General features: G+C 40.0%; 1 protein-coding gene across 2 annotated transcripts in view; it reads left to right on the top strand.

Annotated features, from left to right (window-relative positions):
- Nucleotides 1-14169, top strand: part of LIFR (LIF receptor subunit alpha) — a 52889-nt gene that overhangs the window by 21665 nt on the left and 17055 nt on the right. For both annotated transcript variants that reach the window (XM_071425512.1, XM_071425513.1), the window contains exons 4-13: nt 1617-1759; nt 3175-3338; nt 4130-4304; nt 4589-4855; nt 6941-7070; nt 8866-9029; nt 10666-10811; nt 13125-13290; nt 13445-13515; nt 13940-14153. In XM_071425512.1, coding sequence (XP_071281613.1) covers nt 1617-1759; nt 3175-3338; nt 4130-4304; nt 4589-4855; nt 6941-7070; nt 8866-9029; nt 10666-10811; nt 13125-13290; nt 13445-13515; nt 13940-14153 — 1640 coding nt within the window. The remainder of the gene's footprint in view (nt 1-1616; nt 1760-3174; nt 3339-4129; nt 4305-4588; nt 4856-6940; nt 7071-8865; nt 9030-10665; nt 10812-13124; nt 13291-13444; nt 13516-13939; nt 14154-14169) is intronic.

Here is a 14169-nt window from a genome sequence, read left to right on the forward strand (position 1 = left end):
ATCATGTGCTAGGGATGAGTTCAAATCCATTCTGCATCTTGATCCTGCCCCCAGTCCAGATATTTGTACTGTCTTTTGTTTTCCTGCAAATTCTGCAGGCAGCCCAGACTTTTCCTTGGGGTCCCAGGGCTTGGCTGCACTTAGTCCACCTACATGCTTGATTTTCTGTGTCTCATTATTCCTGCTGCATTGCCAGCTATCATTCCTATTTAAAAAACACCATATATATGACTCTGTGGCCAGAGTTCAGAAGTGCAGAGTTCATGAGGTACTGCCCTCTGAACAGGAACAGTCATGTAGCTGCTGCAAAGCAGGACAGGCTGGGGTCCCTGAAGCAGAAAGTCTGAGATGAGCTTGCAGACATCTCTGAGGGAAAGAGGTTTTGTTTTTCAGTTGCCCAAACATCCTCTAATAATATCTCAGTACTGAAGAGGAACAGCCTTTCTGAGCACTCAAGTCTCAGCTGGCCTTTGCTAGCCCAGAATCTTGTGTGAATCTTAAGAGTTCAACCCAAGCTCTTGACTCCAGCTGATGGGAGCTCCAGGGTCCTGTTCCAGTTCATGAGTGAGTAACAGTCCCTCAGCAGGAAGTCTGGCATTGTTCTCTCTGCTTTCCTTCCTGCCGTCATTCCCCCAAGAGGAAGGTCTGGATTTTTCCAAACTTTCTGCCTTTCTAGTTGCATATCAGTGATAATGAGCAAAGGGACTTGACCCATCCATTATTGTTTCCTGTATATATCTACATCTTCAAGACAAAAGCCAGATCACATTGTGCTGAGCACTGCACAAACATTAAGCACAGGCTACATTTTCACCTGGGATCTTAGGAATCCTCTGCCATGCTCTCTGCTCTTTCCCTGTGAGCTGAGCAGCAGAAGGGAGCTAAGATCTGTTCTAAGACGTGGACGTGGGTGGTAATCCTTCTCTTTCAACCCATGTGAGGGCACATGGGTTTTAAAGAAATGGAGGGAGAGTGAGTCAGGAAACACAAAGGGAGGGGACGATGCTCTTAGGTTTGGTTTGGGGTTTTTTGTTTTTCTTATTTCAAAATGTTGATTCATGGTGACTAGGTTTCAGAAACATGTATTTTGTTGGCCTCAAGTTTAATTAGATGTTAAGAAAATTTTTTCACAAAAAGGTTGTAAAGCATTGGAACAGAGTGCCCAAGGAGTTGGTGGAGTCAGCATTCCTGCGAGTGTTAAAAAGCATATGGATATGGTACTTAAGAACATGGTTGAATAGTGAACGTGGTGCTTGTGCTAGGTTAACAGTTGCATTTGATGACCTTAAAGGTTTTTTGCAACCTTAGCAATTCTATGATTCTATGATTTTGGTTAAAAAGCAAGGTCTTCACTTTGAAGTGTTCTCTTAACAACTAGTTGGTTGCATTTTGCAGCCACTGCACAACCTACCACTGTGATAAAAGTGACCTGAAAGATGAGGGAATGCCATTAATCTGATATTAACCAAAGCCCAAGCAAGTCCTTCACAAACTCAATATGGAGTTTTCTGTTTATTACAGAGAATTTGTGTTTTATTAGTGTGCAAGAATAGGACTTAACTTGCCTTAGCTTCCTATCAGCTGAAATAACTGTTTAATCCTGTCTGTCCTTTTAGTGGCCTTACCCCTCAAGTGTGTTTTAAAACTAAGGAGAGAAGAGTTGAGATTCCAATCCCAGAGAGCTCCATCACAGTGACAATCAAAAGCTCTGGAACTGCTTTTGCTACCAGAGAATTTGTAATTCACCAGAAAGACATCTGTAAGTATCAGGTCATATGTGTGTACCTAAGGCCTTTATACTATGTTTAACAACGTTTCAGATGCTTGCAGGTTTCTTTGACAATGTTCCTATATGTAGAATGTTAATATAGTGATTCCACGAAAAGCTTCCGTATATTTTTATAGATTGTGTTCTCTAACCCTTCAAGAGAAGGAATACTCCTCTTACCCATAGTTCATAGCATAAAAAATCAAGGGCAGAATGTGAGAAGGAAAACAAAATACAACAATGTTGCATCCCTCACTCTTTTCCCTTTTTAGTCCTAGTATAAATTAGGAAGCATTTGTAAACAAATTCCTAAACTACAAACATAAGTAAATGAGACTTTTCCCCACTTCTTTCCAGGCAAAGAAGGAAATTGTAAACAGGAGATGGCAGTGATGCAATCTGCCATGCTTGCTCTAGTTTTTACCTTTGGTTTCCCTGCTTACTCCTTCAGTGTAGTCAGATTCTAACGTCAGTAATGCTTCTTATCCATGGTTCTGTTTTCAGTCAAGAGCAGCTCAAGAACTTATACAAAATGCAATTCAAAAATATTTGGTCAACATGATAAGTCTCTCAGTTCATCACAGGTTATTGTGGGCAGTGTATTGATTGTGCTGAATACTTTGTAGGCTCTCAGATCCTTGGTCAGGACTGAAGCTGGATGTATCACACGTATTTTTAAAATGTTTTAGCTTGCACCAGGCCCAATGAACTGCTGTAACCCTTATATTATCAAGGTTCTTCCCTGTTTCTCAACCTCTTGCTTCACCACAACACATTTTTAGAAGAGATATTTCTGATTAATCTCCATGTCCTGTCCCTGTCAGGATCTCATGCCCTTAATACTTCTTGTAGCTTAAAATCACTTTCCCTGTGATCTTCAGAACCTCATGTGAGCTTCTTCTATCCAGTGCTTCTGGTCTCCTTCCTTGCCACTCTCCCTTTTGTTGCAAGTCCCCACTTCCCTGCTGGTCTCCAAAACATCTTCTTTTGGGGACTTTTTTTTCCCGCCATTCTCCCTAGAAGCGTTCTCATGCACACTTCAAACACTGCCACCATATTTCCTTTATCATTGTGGTATTGAAGGAAGGTTGGGAGAGACGGGATATCTTCCCTAGTATGCATTGCAAAGAGTCATATTCACAATCAGTTACTTGCCCATCTACATGCTGAGGTGTTAAAAGAAAATGCTACCTGATGATTCATCAGCACCTATGCTTTCCTGAGAACTCTCATGCTCAAGTAGCCACAGAGCCTTGTTCTAATTAAACAGAGGTTGAGTTACATGTTTGTATGGCTACTAGCCAGTTCAGAGCGCAGGGATGTGGCTGTTAAACACCTGTAGGGCTGGTGCTGCTGACTAATGACCTGAAAATGACTTTTTTTCCTCCCCCTGCCTCTTTTTCAAGCCTTTATTCCTGTCACTCCACACATCCTTAGTTTAATGCCTGACTTTCCAACTTCCACATTGAATCTGAAGTGGAGTGATAATGGATCGGTCTTCCCATATGGACTGGATGCCCTTTGGCAGATTCAGATACTCCGAAAAGAAGCTATGGAGGTAGTCACACAAGTAAGTACCTTTCTTCTTTTATGAAAAATATATATACAGTTTTGCCTTTTGTAATGTTCTGAGAGGTCACTTGAACAAAACTGGGAACAATGAAGATAGTAGAGCTTTGCAGGACCTGAGTGTAATTATGCTTCTGGCAGGTAACTTCTTGTTAAATTTCACAGTTATGGGAACACTGGCTACTGTACTGTTGGTACTTGGTCACAGCAATTTATTTTTTTTTCTGGTACAGGGACTTTGGAATTAGAACTTACTCATGAATTTGGCAGATACTTTACACCATTGTCTCTGTGTCTCCAACAGTGTCTCCAGTCTTGGTCATCTCTGAATGTTCAGCTTGCTATTTTCTTTTTTTGTAACCAGAGTTCTTCCAGGCCAGTTTGTAGCTCTGTGCTATAAATTTTAATAATGGACAAAAGATGAAATGTGCAGCCTGGGAACTAATATTAGACGAGTTTTATTTTGGAGAAGTTGAAACATTTAGCTGCTTATGAGATTCCCAGGGTGCAGTATACCTCTTTAAATGCTTGGGAATCCTCTTGCTCTCCCTCAAATGTCTGCCCTCTGGTATTTCTGGCTGACAGTCTACCTAGCTGTTAGGCTGTTTAGCCACTTAGACTTTTGTCCAGGTAAAGTCATAAAAGTTAGGTAGAACACTCCAATAATCAAGGAGGATTTTATGATTTACTTCACGATTTGCCATTCTGTTGACACTTTGGAGATTATATGTCACTATTACAGGTGTTCATAAGCTCTGTCTTGGTTGATTTCTTGGTGCAAAACCTTTGCAGGTTACTTACTACTCAAAACTGACTCATGAAGATGCCATTCTTTCTTGGAGCTGGACATCAGATATGCCTTTGGAGTGCACATCACACTATGTGAAGATTCGCTGTTACATTAATGCAACACAGTTTGTTGGCCCCAAGGATTGGAGTGACTGGAGCCCAGCAAAAGTAATCCCTGGTATGTTTGTTCCCTTGCAACCACATGGACTTTTATTTCTTTATAAGAATTAAACCAAGGTCAGAGGAAGAGCATTAGGTGGTTAGCATTAGGAAGAGCATGGGCTGCTGCCTTTGAGACTGTTATGATTAGAGAAATAATGCAATCACTAGTTAATGAAACCTAGCAAATATTTATTTGTATGCATTGGAGTGCTCCTCAGTCGCATTTTAGCTGATCATCACTGTGTTTATAGCAAATTGTTCATGTGAGGTTTCTTGTTTGTTTTCTTCCTTCTCTGCTAGGAAAAGATACCGAGCCTGGTGGAAGTGGAGTGTTTCCTCTGGACCGTGTGGTGGCAGTAGGTTCAGATTTGGTGTTTTGTTGTGTCCATGAAGAAGATGAGCACATAAAAAATATGACTTATGGATCGAAATCCTATACAATGATGCAACTGAGCCGTCGAAGCCATGCCATCAGAGTGCTAAATGCCAGTGTTTCAAATACCAGCGGAACAAATGTAGTGTGCAGACTCGAAAATGGGTTGGAAGGAAGTGTCGTGTTTGTAGGATGTATGTATCATGATTACTAACCTTAGGAAAATCAAAATCATTTTGAGACTCTTAAGGTTCTGCTAGGAAAAGAATACTATTGTGGGTTTTTTCCCTCCCGGGGAAAAAAGTTTTGAAGTTTGGTTCTGAAGTTGAACTGGGGATTGTACATGTTTGATTTCACTGTGGAAAGGCTAGCTCATGGAAGAGACACCAAGTCTGAAAGGATGAGAAGGTACCCATGTAATCCCTCTTTAGAACCTGCCCCAGGTTCTCTCATTGTTGTAAGGTACTTTTTCATGATCTGGAATGCCAAGTATTTTATTGCCATATGAATATTCAACCCCTGCCTCTACCAGTCTCTATCAGTTTAGGTTTACATCTGTTCTAGTATAGTCCATGACTAGGTGAGAGTAAGAGCAAGAACTGTAAGTGCTAACATTCATTTACCAATCAGTCAAGTGAAGACAACAGTTGCAGCAACAACAGGTGCTCATCCAGGGCAAAAGCTCCTTGGGGGCTAACTACAGCAAAGGAAAGCATTCTTCTAAAACATCCTTTTAGTGTTTTCTTTAAAGATACTGACTCACTCTGTATCTTCTCTGTGTAGGCATGCAAGGCTCAGACATATGTTCAGAAACAGATACCTATTAAAACAAATGACTTAACGTACCTCATTCTTCTTCCCCATAATTGGTCACTTTAAAGTTTTTTATGTTTTTTCCTCACAAGGAATTTGAGAGTTGTCTTCCAATAGCTGCTCATTAGAATCCCATTCCCGATTACAAATGCCTGCCTTTGAACTTAAGGTCCTTGGTGTTGAGGAAAAGGACAGGAGAAACTGGAATAATTTTGAAAATGTGTTCCAATCTCCAGCCTGTGCATCCTGACTTGGTCTGTTAAGGATTCACTAGGAAATGTAAAACATAATTCAGCCTTTTATTACTTCTCAGTGATATACCATTTTTACGTTATGTGTGAGAATTTGCTTTTGTGGGAAAATCTTCCAGGTAAATAGATCAAGAATGAAAGCTGTGACAATCCCATAGGATTTTCCTTCAATTTTTTTTTAACAGATGGGATGCCAAGTCTGTTTCTTATCAGTGTTTCTTTTTGTAGTACCTGCTTAGTGGGGAGAGGTCTTGTTCTGGTCCTCTTGCTGATGAGGGGAAGAAAAGGTGAAGGAAGTAAATATGCATACATATGCATACATAACACTTTGGTTAAGCCTAGGTCTAGCAAAACAGGTATTCTTTTCTGGCTCACTGCTCATAATCTGAGCTAGGTCTGCCGCTGTTGTTAATTAACACTGTGTGTTACCTCCCCTTCTCTAGGGCAGAGAGAAGGGGATATATCTCTATGTGGATATTGTTGCTCTACCTTTGGCATACGCTTTTCCAGTTTCATACAACTCAAGTGTACAAGACCTGAAATAAGTGCTCTGCCTAGTCTCATGTTTGCATGGTCTGTTGGGAGCACTGCCCATCTTTTCCAGCAAGGCACTCAACGCTGCTCTAGTATGAACACAAAGAACAAGACTTAAAAGGAAAAGATGGAAACTTCCAAAGCCATGGTGAAGAGGATGAGCCATTCAGGGCTTGCTTTAATTTTCAAATTCAGTTTGGAATTCATGCTAAAGGGACTATTTTCTTGACACGACTTGTTTGGAAAATTCAAAGCAGTGGTGGAGCTGGCATGTTAGAAAATGTGACGCACAGCCGACAGCATTCCTGCATTGCTCAGCAGCTGAACTGATGCTCAGAATTTCAGAAAACTCTTGGCATAGTTGCAGTGAAACACTTCCAGGTCAGAGCCTGGAGCTTGTGAACATGTTTGCATGAGATTTGCCAGATTACCCACCCACTTAGAATTCTAGAGTCAAGTGTTAGTCAGATGGGGCTGATAATTATCCATTTATTTTATTGTAATCTTTTAAAAGCATATTACTTCTGTGGTTGGGGTGTATCTATTGCCATGTATTTTTGAAGCATGCAATCTAGACCCAGCAAAACAAAAGAGCAATGCTTTCAGGAAGCCAGTGACTCAAATGTCACACTAGGATGGCAAAACATCAGCTAACTGTTTTGGTTTCCTTTCCTGCTACAGATGCTCCTGATATTCCCCAAAACCTCAGCTGTGAAACACCCAACTTTCTGATAATAAAATGCAGCTGGAAACCAGGCAGGCCCAGTGGACTATATGGAGAACGAAGAACAAAGTACAGTTTATTTGAAAGGTAAAATAGTCAGCACTACAAGTAGTAAAAGGATACAACTGGAATACCTCCATTGCTGCCTGGGACTTACTGCACCATACACATTTAAATGTAATTGCTTAGAGCCTAAAATACTTTCCAAGAGTTTCAGCAAGCTGTACCTAAACTAGATTTGGAAAACCTTGGTCTAGCTCTGCAAAATTCCAGTGGGAATTAAGGATAACTTTCCCTAAGGCTTATACCATTATGAACCCACAATCAGATAAAGGGCTTACTGTATCAGGCTGCTGCCAACATGTAGTCAAGACCAGTATGAAAATACAGGGAGACAGTAGGAGGCAATCACTAATTTTTAATTTTTTTATATGAAACCTGGTTCAGATAATTTCAGACATTTACTGAGCTTCTGGTAAGCAGGATGACAGAAGTTCACTGAGAAATAATTGTAAGACAGGTTGTGGGGCATTTCCCAAATGCCACTAGGGAAAATAGTAGTTAGCCTCCATCTGTTCTCCTGCCGTTAAGAATTAGAGCAAGCAGAGTAGATGTTAAAACATTGAAAAGGACAAATAACACTGGTTTCACCCACAGGAAGCAGTCAACTAGTGTTCTACTACATAGTCTTTAAGGCCAGGCCATGTAAAACCTTAAAAAAGAAGAAATATTGGAATAGCACTTGGAAAGTGCAACTACTTCGTTGGTGGTTGTGATTAGAAGTTAGTGAGGAGTTAACAAAATTCCCATGGTGAGAGGAGGCTCTTGTGTCATTCCAAAGGAGCAGTCAGGGAAAGAAGCCAGGAGAGGCCTGAGTCACACAAAATGATGAGAAATGGAGTCTCGTGGTGGCTTAGAAGCACACTGGAGGCAATGAGGTTTGAGTTACAGTCACAGATGTCATCTAGAGTGCCAGTGCTAAAAAAGCCGCTGGGTAGGGTGCAAAGAGGTGGACAAAACAGGGCAGATATTCACAGGAAAGGAGTTTCAGTCACTGACTGCCCATATTCATCTTATAAGTAATAATGTTGTCCAGTCTTGTTTTGCGCAGCCCAAATTTGAGAGATTAATATGATGCATTTCGGGATAAATACTCTCATCCTTATTGTCAGACTATGCTGAACTATAGAGCACAGTGTGGAGGGAGCTCAGAGCTCAGCTAGAACACAGTAAAAATGCCTGAAAGAAGTAGTTAGTTAAACTTGCGCTACTGAAAGAGAGGCTTACAGAGACTGTAATTAAAACAGATATATGTACATATGTACAGATACACAATTTAGATTTTATCCCTAAAGATGCACCACTGTTCTTGTCTGTTAACACACTGCCTCTCCTGCTTTTTATTAAAAGACAGCTGGGACTAGGGGATGTATTCCAGGCAACAAACCTGACTTCATTTTTAACAGGGCTTATAGAAAGACAATGTGTATAGCATCTCACTAGTTCACAAAGCAATTAAGAAAATTCTTTAAATGCAAATGTATGCTGATCTGAACAAAGATACATTCAATCAGAATCTTAGCTGTGACTTGTAAGGTGGTTTTACAGGACCTACCTGTTTTCCAGGCTTTTGAGAAGTGAGAGAATGGAAATGTTATGCTAGTGGAAGAGGAGAGTTTCATGTGAGAACAGGGCAAGTCATGACTGATGCCACTTTAACCTGCGTTGTGGTGTTAGATATGCCTCTGCAATCAAATCATTCTGTAAGCCATGTGAACTGAACCCATCGTTCTGTACCATGTTTTCAGTCTAGACTTGTGATTGCTGCTAGGAATTAACTTACTCAAAAACTAAGGTTTTCCCTCTTCTCTTTTCTTTGTAGAACATCTGGTAAAAATGTTTCATGCGAAGTCAATGAAATGAACAGAGACCATGTTTGTGGCTTTCCAGTACTGCCTGATCAAAAAATCTATGATTTCATATTAGGTGTCTCCAATCCTATCGGGCAAGCACAGTCATCTCTTTTGGTTGATATAACTCAAAGAGGTAAGACTTATGACTTACAAAGGGAAAATATGTTTCCTACATGCTGTTTGTTAGTTTTGTGTTTGAAGAGCTCTACATGGTATACTTTTCATTATTTTCCTTTATTGTCACTAGATTATTACCATATTCAATAATATGAACTTGAAAGCAACTCAGAGCATTTCATGAGTCAAAGATGAACTGTACAGGGAGATGCCAACAGCAGTGCTGCCTTGTTGGACGGACAGCTGCGTGATAAATTCTTATATGTGATCCAATAATTAGACAGCTGCTGTTTATCATGGAATCCCAGAGTGGCTGGGGTTGGAAGGGACCTTAAGAATCATTTAGTTCCAGCACAGCACACACACTCTCCACGCCCCACGTCCTGCCATGGACAGGGATGCCACACACCAGATCAGGTTGCTCAGGGCCCTCTCCAGCCTTGCCTTGAACACTTCCAGGGATGAAGCATCCACAGCTTCTCCGTGCTCATAAACAGCAAGTTTATGCTTTGTTTCACATTCTATTACCCATCAACAATTAAAATTTAGGTGTAAGTTTATGAACCTGTACGTAAATTACCCTGTATTTCAGTGTTTGCTTACAAGACAAAATATTACACAGTTTTACAGCAGCAGGATTTGGAGCATAAAAAAATAACGCGGAAAGACAGAAGGTAATATCAGGACTATTGTGTCCTATTGGTAATAGCCATGATCATCTGCTGTCAGGGCTTGGATAAAGAAGTAACTTCTCTCATCTAGACCTTTAGTTTAAAAAAGGAAAGGAAGATGACCATCTCTGTAGCACTGCCTTCACCACCCTTTTCTCCTCCACAGTCCCAGCTGAGATTTCAGGGATTCCTATTGGTTACAGTATTCTGCTGTTCTCCAAAAAACTGAATTAAATATGAGGATAGTACATTTTTCATTGTCCAGGTCCCAGTTCAACTAACCTGAGATTAGAATTGTCAGAGTAAATTGACAGTTGGGAAAAGCAAAATTTGTTTCTGTTAATCATTAACTGGGCTCTTTCACACCCAGGTGATATGCTACTGTTTCCTATTTGTTTCCTTTTCTTTCTTTCCTGCACTGTCTAGTTAATTTCCAAAGCACAGCACATCTTTCATTAAGGTATTTGGACCAAATCCAACAGTAGGTATTTTTTTACTCTGATAGCTGTGAATGTTAGTGCTGAATATTATTGAAAGATTCTATGAAGGGAATTTTGGGGTGGGATCATTTAGGAATCCTCCTTTGTCCGGGTCTGCAGATTTTAAGTACTAATTTAAAAAGTTCACGGAAGTTGAACAAAGTACAGTAAATTTCATCTGTCACCTGTGATCTTCTGAAATAGCTAGTGATTCACTCTTTTGATAAAATCAGTTAGGAGGAAAAATGTTTTTCTGTGTCTCAGCTCCTTATCATGTGTCCAGTACACTCAGTCTTAACTAAATCTCTTTCCATATTTGATAGCTGAGAAGATATCAGGAATGAGAGTGCTTGCAGGTGCTTTCCCAGCACCAGTTTTCCCAGCTGCTGATTGAAACACTTATCCTTCTGATTCTCTCTGACCTTCTAAAACAAGATTTTTCTGAACTATAGTAAATGGGTTTTTTTCTTGCGACTGAAGGTTTTTTTCTTTATTTTTTAAGTTCATCCGAATGCCCCAGAAAAGTTAACTATTACTGGGAACAACTCTACAAGCATCCAACTGCGTTGGTTTATAAATGGCAACTTTGCTGAGACCAGGCTTCTGTGTCAAATTGAAATTAGCAGTAGTCACTCTGAGAGAAAACTGGTAAGCATTGCTTGTAAAAGATAATTTTTTTGAACAAATGCTAAACTTTTTCACTGAACTAATCACATTTCAAATTTATATCTCACCAAGAGCTTCATTCTGATGGTCTTATTAAGTCATTAACGTAGTAATGAGTAGAAGTTATTTACTAAAGTTAGAAAAATTCCTGTTCATCTCTGTTATTGCCTGTTTTGGTTGGTGGGTTTTTGTTTTTTTTTTTTTGTTGTTTTGAACACTAGAGAAAAGCCAAATTTTACACCATGTTATTTGGTACTTGAAAGGAGTGCATAGTGCTTTATGCTGATCTTTTAGGTAACAGTCCATGTGCTTTGTCCTTCCTGGTGCAAGCTGTATTAACATACTCTTGTTCCAGGATGCATTGTTGCCCTGCAGACTTCCACACTGGCTGTTTCAGATCTTGAAGTCTGCAGTTGAATTTCTCCCTTTATTTTTTCCCCTCAGAGAGCAGTTCATTTGTTTGCTGCCAGCAGTTGACATGCATGTGGCCATGTTAGGCAGCTGCTAAACCTGCTCATATGTCAGTGATGCAGAGGCAGGATAGGGAAAGATTCTCCCATGGGATGGGAGAAGTTAATTTCCAGTTAAACCCCAGTTTACCTGGAGTAACTTCTGCAGCATGAAGTTAATGTGGGGTGACCTGTGTCACTGGGAAAGCCTAATGAGAAGTGCATTTTCAGCTGGCCTGAGATTTACCCCCAGTTTCTTTGTGCACACTTATCTCTGACCATTTCAAGTAGGCACATAGTGAATTCTCAGGTAGGTCTTGGTGCGCAGAGCCTGAATTTTTAATTTGAGCACATTAACCTCAGAGGCTTCTTTTTGCAATGCCTGTTTGATTTTTAGCAGTATTCTGTCACCCTCTGCACTTAGTTGCCAGCTGGGCACAGCTGTTGAGCACAGCCTTGAATATCATAAATTCAAGCCACAGAAATGATGCAGCTAAGACTGAAGATAATAATTATGTACATGCTTCCAAAATAAGAGGGTGCACGCTCTCTAAGAGTATTTTTTAAATACTTTCAGAGCACTTAATAAGTGCAGAAGCCTTAAGCTTTTGTATTTTGTCTCTAGTAACCTGTGTTAAGTAATACCAGAGATTAGGTACCACAAAAGGAACTCAGATATTTTTGTAATATGCAGCTCAAAGTCTGGGGCCTGGACTCATTTGTGAATTCTGCTACTGCATCAATCATCTGGGATAGTGGAAAAGGGTCAGGACTTCCACAGCAGTTTGATTCCCTTCACCTGTATCAGAGCCCTCACCCAAGGATATTTTGTATGCAGCAAACATCTTGGCAAAAGCTTTTATAGCTTTGTTTTATGGTTGCTGGTTGCTTAATAAAAAACTCCAGGAGTTCCCTGTCACAAAAGGAGCTGTGAAATTGCTATGGGGTTTTACATGGCATTTTGAGGATGTTTTCAGAAGCATTTCCATCTGCATGAGAGATTGTTGGCTTTTCTAGTATTTTTCAAGTTGTTATTTGGATTTTCTATTATTTTTCAAGTTGTCATTTGGCTTTAGAAATGCAAAATTAGTTGCATCGTAAAGTCAGTTGAGTCCAGTTTTTGGCAGCTGTGATGCACATGTGTTATAATTAGAATCAGTAAAAAATATTCCTGGGCTTAGGATTTCTTTAATTGTGAAATTGAAATGCTCTCTAGACTCACACCACTCTAAGAATAATAGGAGAGACTAGTCCTGTCATAAGAGCTGTGAACTGAGATCACTCGGGTAGGACCTGGATAATGTCTTCTAAAGGAAAAATGAAGGCAGCAGACTGCATGATAAACATCCTGCTCAAGCAGACTGTCTTTAGTGAACTTCTGTGCATGTCTCATAGGAAAAAGGCCTTTGTCCCTGCAAGGTGTGCATGTGTTCAGTGGAAGTGTGGGTTCTGAACACCAGAATTCTGGCCTGCCCCATGTGAGCAGTTTTGATGCAAATGGGAGAGAGGGGGACTGAATGGGATAGATGGGAAACAATCACCTGCTGCTGTGTGCACCCTGTTGAAGAATCACCCATGTTGCTGCTCCTTTTTGCACATTACTGTATGCTTCAAATTCTATCTGTGTAGAACTTTATTTTGGTGGATCTCTGAAATTTTTGTTCAGGGTGACTGCATGGGACATTTTTTTCCCACTATTTTCTTCATAGGGCTTGACTGCAGCTTTGACACTGTCAGTATTTTTGGGGGACAAAAACCCTCACCTTTTTAGGCATTAACTAGCAGTGTAATTTAGGAGAAAAAAAAAAATACTTGTATCATGTCAATTTCTGTAAATTTTGAACAGCACAATGTCTCCATACCTGGGCGGAAATCTTCAACTTATACAGCTCAGCTGAATGCACTGCGCCCTGACACCAAATACCAGCTCAGGGTGCGCTGCTCGGCTGCTGACCACTTCTGGAGGTGGAGTGACTGGAGCAGGGGGGTGGAGCAGACTACATCAGAAGCCCGTAAGTTCGTCTCACTCTTGATGATAAAATGTTGAACTTGGGAAGATACGTATTTCAAAATTAGTCATCTAAAAAAACCTAACTTTTCAATAGATGGTAAATTGTCTACTGTGCTACTGGGGAAAAATACTACCACTCTTATTTTTTTATTTAGCTCCTGCAAGAGGACCGGATATCTGGAGAGAGAGAAGTCCTTCTGGTGAAAGCGTAATAGTCTTCTGGAAGGTAGATAGAACAAGTAAAATATTATGTGATGTAACTGTACAAAAAACTATTTACTTTCATAAATTTATAAATATATATTAACGTTTACAAAAGTTTATAGTCAATAAACCAGACTGCTTTTCTTAACTTTTTATAGAACCATCTATTGAGACAAATATTTTTCCCCAAATAAGAATGTTATTAAAGTTTTATAATTTAAATATTGCTTTGAGAAGCATTTCACATGAAGAATTAAATGCATCTGAGTTGAAAATTAAAAACTTAGGAATTTACATGCTAATTCTCAAATTACACATAAGTTACTTTTTTGCCTTATAATCTTACACAGTCATCAGACTAGATCAGGAACTGTAAATTCATATTATCCTATGTCATCTTCTGTATATTGCATTTTGGTTTTAATGCACTCTTTGTCTGTTCATAGCCCTTATCCCTTTCTGAAACCAATGGAAAAATAGTGTCTCATGAAGTGTCCTGCTACCTGCTAGAGAGGCTACTGGAGCGTAAAGTAGTCTCTGAACCCTCAAACAGTACTGAGATAAAACTTGGAAAAAGTGACTGTGTAATTAGCGTTGTAGCCAGAAACCATGCGGGCTCATCTCCCCCTTCAAGGATAACAAGCGTGGAACTTCCAAATGGTGAGTGCTCCCAGCT

The sequence above is a fragment of the Agelaius tricolor genome, unplaced genomic scaffold (assembly GCF_023055355.1).
Source record: "Agelaius tricolor isolate 1412-34295 unplaced genomic scaffold, bAgeTri1.0.p SCAF_4, whole genome shotgun sequence".
NCBI classification, from domain to species: Eukaryota; Metazoa; Chordata; class Aves; order Passeriformes; family Icteridae; genus Agelaius; species Agelaius tricolor.